Source organism: Mangifera indica, chromosome 1, assembly GCF_011075055.1.
Source record: "Mangifera indica cultivar Alphonso chromosome 1, CATAS_Mindica_2.1, whole genome shotgun sequence".
In the NCBI taxonomy this organism is placed as follows: domain Eukaryota; kingdom Viridiplantae; phylum Streptophyta; class Magnoliopsida; order Sapindales; family Anacardiaceae; genus Mangifera; species Mangifera indica.
The window spans coordinates 2387626-2399113 of NC_058137.1; the positions used below are offsets into that span (position 1 = coordinate 2387626).

Below are 11488 nucleotides of genomic sequence, written 5' to 3' on the forward strand. Positions count from 1 at the left end.
CTATATATTGCTTACATATATATATATTTGATAGTTAAAAGTATATTTTAGTTTAATAAACATGCAATTTCATCATTGATGTTCGCTGCATAACTAATACATCTTATCAGTAACGATTCCCAGGAGCCATTATGAGAAAATGGCTAAGAGAAAGTCGTTTAGAAAATTACATTGATTGTACCAGAACCAAAGTAATCAATACATTTAATATTTTTAGAGAGTTGGAGGTGAAGGCGGAGGTTGTTCGTAACGCGGTGGATCATGACTAGGCCCGGAATAAGTGATACGAAAGCTATTGTGAGCTGGTGGTGAAGGTGGAGGTTGTTCGTAATGCGGTGGATCATGACTAGGCCCGGAATAAGTGATACGAAAGCTGTTGTGAGCTGGTGGTGAAGGTGGAGGTTGTTCGTAACGTGGTGGTTCATGACTAGGCCCGGAATAAGTGATAGAAAAGCTGTTGTGAGCGGGTGGTGAAGGCAGACGTTGTTCGTAACGCGGTGGTTCATGACTAGGCCCGGAATAGGTGACAGAAATGTCGTTGCCGATGTCGAGTTTTCTGGCAATAGACGGCCTAAAGGCAAAGGCTGAAGCCAGTGAAAGCACAGTGCAGATAGAAAGTAGATTCATTATAACTAGTCCCATTATTTAAGCGAGCTATTGAAGCCCCGGTTAAGCGTTTATATATAATCTAGACTTCGCGTGCAAGGAAATAATTCAAACTTCTTACCATATTATATTTGCTAAAATTTCCGTTACAGAGTTTAATTACAATATTAATTGTTGGATTTGAAAAATGCAATATAATTAATATTTATCATTTTTCCTCCCTGTAGTTGCCAAAAGTTGAGTTTAATTAATTACTTTGTATAGAGAAAGTTAATTCTTATCAACAACTTACCATATTGGTAAATATTAAATGGTGGTAAGTGCTGTTATATCTTTTGCATAGATGGATGACAAGTCGTTTTATTGATTTCCGACATGGCGACATGTCTTTTCTTATAAGAGATCAAACTAGTACTCGTGTTTTATATGGACGACATATTGTAGATACACTACTACTGCTCTCTGTCATTACATAGTCTATGTGTTCCTATTATAATAGTCGAACTGCATATTGGATTAAATTATATATCTATTTTATATATTCAAAATATATACATATAATTTTATTATTATTATAGTATAATTGTTGCATTATCATTTGTATAGATTCATAATATGTAGTGTTGTTGGTATGTGACATATCCTTATAATATCAAATTAGTAGGATTGGATTTAAATCAAACTGAATATGAGTTTAAGTTAACTTAAATTCAGCTTGACTTATCATATCTTTCCTCTTGTGTCATTTTTTTATACTCGTAAATTTGACAAATAAAAAATTTCTGGAACTTGATAATATTAAGTTTTTAAATTCGAACTCGCTTCAAATACATTCACGCTACTTAAAAATAATTGGCTTATTAAAGAAGTTTATATGAGAAAACGTATTTTATTTTAAAATTTAGGTTAAATATATCCTACAAAAGAGACTTCTTGAGCGATTAGAAACTCCTGATATATAAAGAGACTGCATCTTCTGCTTATGAATGATTCCAGCAATTTGAAGAAGAAGAAGAAGAAGCTTAACGCTATCCTTGCTGCAGCTTAATGGGTAGATCTTTGTGTAAAAGGAAGAAGGTTTTGGGCTGACAGCTGCTTGATTCTGAATTGGAATATGATAAAGTATTTTATAACTTTTGCTTTGGAAGGATTCTTTTTTGGCTTGGTGTCTGGGTTTTAATCTGCCATTAATCGATTACAATTTAAAAAAAAAAAAAACCCTTGAATTCCTAATCATTTTGGATTGAAAGAAAGACGTGTTTTTAGTTGTAGACTTGTAATGCTCAAATAACACATAAAAGAGCAGGCCTACCCTTAGGCAACTTTCCGAATTTCCAATTTTTGGAAAATGGCAAATCTTTTGGTGGCGGCGGCGGCGGAGGGTAATTAAATGTCCTGGAAATAGGCCTCGAGGGAGGAATAGGCACACCCTTAAACAATTTTCCGAATTTCCAATTTCTGAAAAATGGTAAATCTTCAATGCTTAGAACGATGTTTTCATCAACTGGAAAATGGCGATCTCTAATTGTTTTCATCTCAAGCTTTCTGGCAGTAGATGGCCTGAATGCAAAACTTGAAGCCATTGCAATCACAAACACAGCAAACAGCAGTTTTTGAAAAGCTTTCTCCATTTTTCTTTTTTAGTGCAAAGTTTCTTGATTTGATTTTTGTGGTTTTTGAAACCTCACTTTCGCTTTTATATAGTCTTGTTTGGCATCCACAGGGCATGGCTACAAGTGTTGAGAGGAAGACGATTTCCTCATCTGCCTTCCTTGCAATATGCCTCGATTCAATTTTTATATGTTTGAATCGGCCAAAAAACTTATTCCCCACCCCCCCAAGGTACGGTGAAATCCAATTCCGACTCTCCAACTTTAAAAAACCAAAACACTTATCCATAATTTAGAAAACTAACAATTGCCCTCCAAAATTTAGTTCGGATAAAAGGTAAAATCATTATTTAACAATAATATTTAAAGTTTTATATAATTTTACGTCTTTAATTTAAAAAATTAACAATTTTCCCTAAAATTATGTATTGAAAAGTGATAATTTTCCCCTTGCCTAAGGTTTTCAATTTCGCTGACGAATGTCCAACCAATAATGGCCAATCTCTCTCCCTCCTTATGTCATCTCTCCCTCCAGTACTCAAAATCAGATCGATGATATCTAGATTCAATAAAATCCAGATGAAGAGTCGAAACTCTTCGTCTAAATCTTCATTGTCTAAACAAAGTTGATTTCGTCTGAATGATGATAACGACAGTTTAGATAAGGAGATCAACCTCGCCTGGATTGTCGTCGTTGTCCAGAGAAAACCAACTTGGTCTAAACGATGAAGATCTAGATGAAGAGTTTCAACTCTTTGTTTGGATTTCATTGAATCCAAATATCATCGATCCGATATTGAGCACTTGAGGGAGTGACAACACTGGGAGAGAGAGAGAGATTGGCCATCGTTGGCTAAAAATTTGTTGATGGAATTGGAAACCCTAGGTAGGGGAAAACTGTTACTTTTCAAAACTTAATTTTGAGAGAAATTATTAGTTCGTCAAATTAAAGAGGTAAAATGATATAAACTTTAAATATTATTGTTAAATAGTGATTTTGCCCTTAACTCTAATTTAATTTCGGGGAAAAATTATTAGTTTTTCAAATCATATGTGGGTGTTTGAGTTTTTGAAAATTGAAGGACGGGAATTTGGGATTTCACCATACCTTAGGTGGCAATAAATCTTTTGGCCATTTGAAATCTATTGTTTGCAATGCCATGCCCATCAATTTAGATAATTTGATATCTTAATAATAAAGGGTCCAATGGGCTTAGTGGCATACCCAAGGTCCTTGCCTAAGGGGTCTCACAGGTCAATTAGTGAGAAAGCTTTTAAAAACAAATCATAAAACCTAGTTTAAAAGAAATAATACAATATCATTAATCTAAAAGAAAAGAAAAATGCAATAACTCAAGTAATTTTTATATTGAAAAACCTCTTTAATATCCTAATAATCATATTTAAAACATAAATATTCAGATTTAATTATTTGCCTGTAACTTACTTCTTCATCATATAAATGCAAAAGGCCACTATAAATAAAGGGTGCGAAGAGTAATAGAGAGAGGGGAATCATTGAACATCTTTAGGTATGATTGATTATATCAAAGTTTATCAAATTCTAATCCTCAGGCTCTGAGTTTTATATTATATTTGTCACCGTAATGGATATCAATATCCATTATTGAAAACTCTCGTCAACAAAGAACATGATCCAAAAATAATTTTCAATGAAAGATTTCAAATGCAAAATTAATTTATAAAATGAAAACATATTTCCATTGATTAATAAGATCAATCTGATTCAAACAAACTTTATCAGAAAAATACAACAATAAATATATCAAATTTAAACCATTTTACCCGAGCAGATTATCTGATAGTGTTCATGGTGCTAATGGAGTACTAGTCTTAGATGGAGGAATAGGCACACGCACACCCTTAGGCAGCTTTCCGAATTTCCAATTTTTGGAAAAAAGGCAAATCTTCTAGTAGTGGTGGTGGTGGTGGTGGTGATGGTCTACTAGGCCCTGATGGAGGAATTGGTACACCCTTAGGCAATTTTCCAAATTTTCAACTTTTGAAAAATGTTAAATCCTCTAGTTAGGGGTGTTCAAAACCGGTTAACCGAACCGCTTTGCTCATTTTTTGAACCGAACCGAATTTTCAGTTTGAAAAAAATAATGAACCGAAACCGAACCGATTTAAAAATTAACCGATTTTGAACCGAACCGAAAATATCAATTAACCGAACCGAAATTTTGGTTAACCAATTTTTGAACTGAATTTTAAAAATTATCATATTTTATTATTTTTTTCTAATTTTTTGAAAATTTATCCAATATTCTATTAATATTTTATTAAATTTTTATTCGATTTTTTAAAAACCGGTTCGGTTCGGTTAACCGGTTTTGAAAATTTGGCAAACCGGTAACCGAACCGAAAATTCGGTTTTTATATATTTTTGAACCGATATCCGAACCGATTTTTCGAATAACCTATTTTTCGGTTAAGGTTTTGGTTTAAAAATCGGTTCGATTCAGTTATTGGATAATTTTGAACACCCCTACCTCTAGTAGTGATCGTGGTGGTGATGGTCTACTAGGCCCAGATGGTGGAATAGGCACACCCTTAGGCAGCGTTCCGAAATTCCAATTTCTGGAAAATGGCAAATCTTTTACCCTCTCAACGCTGTTTTGATCAACTGGCAAATGTACATCTCCAATTGTTTTCATCTCAAGCTTTCTGGCAGTAGATGGCCCGAATGCAAAACTTGAAGCCATTGCAATCACAAACACAACAAACAGCAGTTTTTGAAATGCTTTCCCCATTTTTTTTGTAATGTAAAGTTTCTTAATTTGATTTTTGTGGTTTTTGCAACCTCACACTCGCTTTTAAATATAGTCTGGCTAGGCATGCCACCAAGTGTTGAGTTGAGAGAAAAACAATTTCCTTATTTGTCTTCCTGGAAATATGCCACAATTCAATGTTTCTATATTTCTATCGTTTTCAACGCCTTGCCCATATTATTATTTTCCATATTTGGTGTAAATGATTCAAATTTTATTTAACCTTTTTTCAAATTTTAAGAAATTAAATTGATAATTTCACCTTTTTAGTATAGAATTTTCCTTAAACCCTAAACCTATGTGTGATTTTTTTCCTTAAAACCAAAATCAATGTGTGATTTTTTTCCTTAAAACTTAAACCAATGTACGCTTTTTTCCTTAAACCCTAAACCAATGTGCTATTTTTTCCCATAAAACCTATACCAATGTGTGATTTTTTTCCCTTAAACCCTAAACCAATGTGTGATTTATACCATCCAATTATGAAAAAGTGGTTTTTTTTTTTTTTCCTAAACCCTGGTGTGGAAATGTAATTCACTCGAACAATAATGGCATCTATCATCATAAGGAATGAAATCCCTTGAATTTTTGGATATGGACGAATCCATTGAACTTTTCTTGATTTCAATTGAAAACCATATATTTTAAAAGATCACAATTACAATGCATCAATCCTTTTCTCCATTCACATAAAAATATATATATTTTTTGAAAAATAATATTATGTGTACAAACAATGATATATTACTATATAATTATATAATTTTAAATTAGAGATAAATTAAAACCTAATTACATCATAATATGACATTGTTTATATACAAAATATATAGTTTATTGATTTTCCGAATATTCATTTAATTGATAGGATACGACCACTATTCAATTAATAGAATATGCATTAACCCTTTTCTCCATTCACACAAAGAAATCTCCCTTCACACATTCAAGATAGAAATTACAGTATCTATTGACTAAAACCAAATCAATCAGCAGAGAAACTTAACCTAGGACAGAATCAAAAATCTATAAGCAAAGGCATTAAAATGACTGAAAGAAACATGATATCTTAAATATCAAAGGGTCCATTGGGATCCAATTGTTTACATAAACCTAAATAAGTAAGATAGAGAACTCTATCTTTGGCCCCCGTCCTGTGATTCTTCGTATGCTTGCAGAAATACTTCAACTCGGAAAGTTTGAGGCATCCTAACATTTGTCCCAGAAACAAAAACAGCCAGTTTATTGATTTCTTCTTCGAAGTAAGTAGCTTCACATCGCTATTTTGACGACACTTCTCACAAGCAGGAAGATTAGGGTTTATCCAAATCTGTGGTGCTCGGTCATGCATGGTAAACTTATTCTCTGAAATGAACGATGCAACTTCCATAAACTTTTCTTGCAAATCATATTCAATCTCAAAAATCATATCGCAGCCTTTGCATTGAAGCTCGCCTGTGATTTTGGTTATGTTAATTGATAACAGATGTTCAAGACTGTAAACTGTGGCTCGATAACTTGTCGCCCACGGGTAGGGTGGGGGCACGGTTTCTGTTTTCCCTGGCTTGAGCTTTTGAGCTGAAGATCTTCGAGTTCGCAATGAACGGGACGGGCCGGCACTGGGGGTTATCTCCTGGCTGAGGGGATGGGATTCGTGTGAAGAAAGTGGAGAAAGAGGAGCTTTTAATGGAAGAAAATTCAAATTCTGAAAAGGAGAATTTGTTTGTTCTTCAGCTATTGAATCCGAGGGCGGCAAAGAGAGGGAGAGATTTAGATTTATTCGGCCCTCTTCGTCTTTGTCAGAGATGTGGGAAGAAGAGAAGGACCTTTTCATGATTTTTGGATTTGGGAAAATTTTAGAAAGTGTAAACTAATGATATAAGAAAGACAGGAACCCTAGAAAATCTTCGAAACAATTGAGGAAGACAAAAAATTGATAAAGAAAAAAGAAGATAATTGAGGGGAGACAATGCTGTAGGAAGAAAATTACAAGAAACTGTGAAGAAAAATTGAAGACTAATTGAATCAGTGAAGACAACAGAAACAAAAAGAGATGGTGACCATTTAAAATTCTGTTTAGATTGAAGTTCTTCAAAATTAAAATTGAGATTTGAAGTAAATCTGCAAATTCGTAGTTATCTTTGACTATAACAACGGTTTTGGATATGGGCAGTGTAAATTTACGGAGCTTCAGAAACGTGGCTGTCCACGCAACAGGAATTCAGTAGACATCATACAAAATTTTCTTCATTTCTTCTTGTTGGTCTTGTTGTAATTGCTCTCAGCCCAATAATTCTGTAACATTTCATTAACAATATTATGGAACTTTTAAGCCTCTAGAAATTTATACCAGACTTCGTTGTTGAGATATATATTGTCAGATTCAAGTTCGTGGCTATAATCTATAAACTAATTTTGGCAAATCTTACCGAATGGATCTGATATGTATCTAAATGAAGGTTGAAGAACATATATAATACATAACTATTCTACACTAACTCAGATTTCTCATCAGGAACTATAATAGATAAGGCATATTCTTCATCTTCATCATGTAAAAAATAAACATTTTCAATGTGATTTACTAGAAGAATTAGCTAGCCAGTGAAGCATTTTAAGCACAGCGGTCATTTGGGTCAAAGGAATACTTCTTTCTGTAATTTTTCTGTTATTTCTTTTTTTTTTTTCTTGGTCGTTCTATTTTTTTTTATAAGCATCAAAACATAATAAGAATTAAGAAGTGTTAAATGGGTTTACTTAGCAATTTTCATACAAAGAGATAGAAAGCATACATGTTTGTCCTACTTACAGAGAAAACAGTAGATATAGATTCCCTGTAGAACTGTAAGTTTTGTCAAACTTATCCGTCTGTTTCTATTGTAATCCCTTAAACATCTGTTTTTATGTTAATCCCTTGTTTATCTCCACAAACTCTAAAATAATTCAACAGTTCACTCTGGGCGAAAATTTTACTCCGGTTGAGTGGGCTGGCCTGCTTACTGTTCTCCTCTAAAAACCATTTTTAAATTCAACTCTCTTTTTTTGTCTTCTACTAGTAATGGACGCTTTGCTATTATTTGATGACGTGTGCATGTTAATTTTATTTTTTTTGTTATTGGTATTAAGCAACTATACTTGAGTAAGATATTTTAAAGAGGTCAATCAAACTACGTTAAACAGATAAAACTTTGAATTTGATAATTAAAATATAATTATGAAAATCAAGTTTAATTTTAAAATATTATTGATGTTGTAGGAGGGAATTTGAATCTTAACTTTTTTATACTTAACTCCCATTCAAATTACTCTTTGGACTACCCCTAGGGCCTGTGCATATTTAATTGACCTCTCTAAAAACCATATTATTAGATATAATATGAATATTTCAAGCATGCATATTTTTTAAGACCTTCGTGTAGCTGTCATAACCTTCCATTTTACGCTTTCAGGAATTAAGCAGAAAAAGTTCATCATTTTGCTAAAAGCAAAGATGGACATTTTTTTAAAAGAGGAGAAGTCAGATTTGTGGGAGCCAATGCTCAATGCCATGGGATGCTTCTTAATCAAAAGGTTCAGAAAAGTGGTGAGTCGTTAATGAAACTTAATAAGATAATCCCATAAAGTGGAGAGTAATTAATAAGAAAAAACTGAGATTAATGATGCTAATCTGCTTAACTTCTTGGTGAACTAGCCACCCAAATGGAAACTATTATGGCCTAAACTTTCCAATCAGCATTTCGATGCTTCATTTTGCCAACACTTGTCTTGTATAAAACGTCACAATTTTTTAGTGGAAGCATAAATAAGTAGGGCCTGACCTGACAGAATCAGATGCCTTTTCCTGTTTTTTAAACGAAGGCTTCCAGGACACAATTAAGCCTATTGATGGTGTTGCCTGTATTCCGAGCCTGAGATATTTCGTAGGCATTGTAAAATACTAAGAACTAACATGCTAGAGTCTTAGCCACAAATAGAGATCGAACCGAATACTTATTCTCCCTTCTTACGGGGAAACTTGGTATTTCAATATTAAGGGTTTAGAAATTATATATGATCGGGGATGAAATGGAAAATGACAAGTTAAAGATACATTTTATTTCGTTTTTACCCATCCTCAATGGTAGAGATTTTAACTTTTGTCATTTTTATCAAGGAATCTCCAAATCTTGTTTATTAGACCAAATAGTCATGTCTATCCAATTGTAGTTGTTTTGTGATTTCTAAACAACATGTTCCAGGGCATTCAGGTGAAAAGCTTTTAAATAATGCATGTTTAGGAAACCACAATGGGCCAATTCCATCAGAATTCTGATATTTCATAATAATTTCTAAAAGATTCCAGGCTTTTTTCCAGGTTAATATAAGCTACAGCAGTCTCAGAGCATAAGTTCTGGTAAAATAAAAGACTTTTCGTACTTTCTTTTTCTAAGCAACAAAGATTCCGATTCGGCCTCACCATCCTAATCAGCACACCCCATAATTTACATGTACAGTAATAGCTCTAGATCTTATTTCTTGATTTCTTGATTATTAGCGGAAGAAACTGCAGATGCAGCCGAATCTGGGGGTGGTGCAGCTGGCCAGAATTGCGCATTCTTCACTTTTGAGACGCTGGCTAAGACACTTAAGGGGGTTATATCTCCAACAATCGTCACCTTCTTGGCCGCAAAATCTATGTTGAACGATGTGACGCCTGTGCACGGTAAAAAACATAGATGAAAGACATAACTTTAATTGTAATATTGTTTGGAAGATTGGGGTCTTGGACTGTAAATTATTAAGCGGGCACAGCAGAGGGCATAGGCCCCAGAGACAAAAGTGGCAGTTCTGAAATTTATTTCAAAATTGATGTTTCCAAATGCTAAAAGATTAAAAAGGATATGATAAGTCATATTTATACTTACCTTCCATTCTGGATAGATGTTTCCTTACTTTTCCTGCACAGCCTTTGCAATGCAATGACACTCTCAAAACTACGACCTGCAAACCAATTAAATGAAGTTACTAAATTGCTCCCATTATTCATTGCTTTTATTATCATTACAGTTACAGACTACTCATGACAGGCTATAATTTTTCAGAAAATGTGAAAAGAAAAACCTGGTTTGAAGAAGGCTTTTCAGAGCGAGATGAGGAGGAGGAGAAGGAGGAGGAGAGTTTGGAAGCAGTGGATTCAACATCTTGTTTAACAGTCTGCAGAGGCTTTTTTCTGGGTTCAACTGGAGCCAATGCCAAAACTGGGTCATAATCCGATACCCCATCAAAGAAATTAGCGTCACTCAAGAGATATCTAGACGAGCCAGGTGGAGTGATTAGATCACCCAGTGACTTAACACATCCCTTCTGTTTGACGTCGATAATCTCATCGAAACCTTTGTTCTTGCAATCTGCAGTATCACTGGCCTTGGAAGTGTTGGTCTTCTTAGTGACATCGGATGATTTGGATGAAGTCTTTTTCTTTTGATCGCTTGAGTGTTTCTTGGTTTGATCACCTGATGATGATGACTTATTGGAAGAAGTTTTTCTCGTCTTTTGAAGTTGGTGGTAAGGTTTGGGATTGATAGGCGGCGGGTCAGAAACACAAGGGGCGGTGGGGAGACCTTTGGGGAATCTTCTTCCGTCTCCGATGATGGGGTTATGGCGGTCAATGGCACGGCCGCCGAGGAGAATGGAGGAGGAGGGGGAGGAAGAAGAAGCTTGATCCATGCTTAAACAAATGGCAGTTGAAGCTTGAGATACACAGAAGATGTCTATTCCTTTCATCTTTGAATAATGCTGAACAAAACATGCAGAAGAGATAACTAGTGGTTTACAGAATCTGCACGAAAGAGAAAAAGAAAGAAGTTCCAAAAGATAGTTGGTTCCTCTGCCTTTATGCCTGAGCTAACTGGTCTCTTCTCTCTTGTGAGAGATAGAGAGGCGAGTGATTTTGAAGATAAACCACAAATGCACATTAAAAAAAAAAAAAAGGAATATTATTTATATATCAAAACGGGACCTAAAGTTGATAGGAAATTTGATATAATAAACAACAAAAAAGTTTGCAAAAGAAGAAATTAAAGAGAGAGGAAAAAAAAGTGAAAGTTTCTTATACTTGGGGGGCCAAACTGTCTTCATATGATCTTTATGAGGCACAACAACTTTTCTATGGCTTTAATAGATGAGAATGATCTATCGCAGTAGCTAGGTAAAATGTTATTTTCAAGTTTGTTTGCTGATATAAAACCATACCCTCACAATTATCATTTCTTTTTTAATAATGAAACTATATATCATTGAGTATCCAATCAGATGCTCAGCACTAGATGCATATAATAATCAAAGATCCCGTTTGTATTAATTGAATGAATAAATCTAGAGTATAATAACCATACGTATACTACATTAGGTAAACGTGACAGAGAATTGAGCTTAAACCTAATTCTAATGTTCTACTAGTTTTGCTAACTCTTGAAAACTAAATACACTTAATATTGCTCC

The 11488-nt window shown here is 34.1% G+C and overlaps 1 protein-coding gene across 1 annotated transcript; it reads right to left on the reverse strand.

Annotated features, from left to right (window-relative positions):
* Positions 1-9295: 9295 nt before the first annotated feature.
* LOC123222987 (protein SODIUM POTASSIUM ROOT DEFECTIVE 1-like) lies at positions 9296-10963 on the reverse strand. The gene is made up of 3 exons (XM_044646032.1): positions 10109-10963; positions 9913-9988; positions 9296-9701 (listed from the first exon to the last, which is right to left on the reverse strand). Exons 1-3 carry the CDS (start codon positions 10769-10771, stop codon positions 9517-9519), a joined length of 924 nt encoding a protein of 307 aa, XP_044501967.1. The 5' UTR covers positions 10772-10963; the 3' UTR covers positions 9296-9516.
* Between the last annotated feature and the right edge of the window lie 525 nt (positions 10964-11488).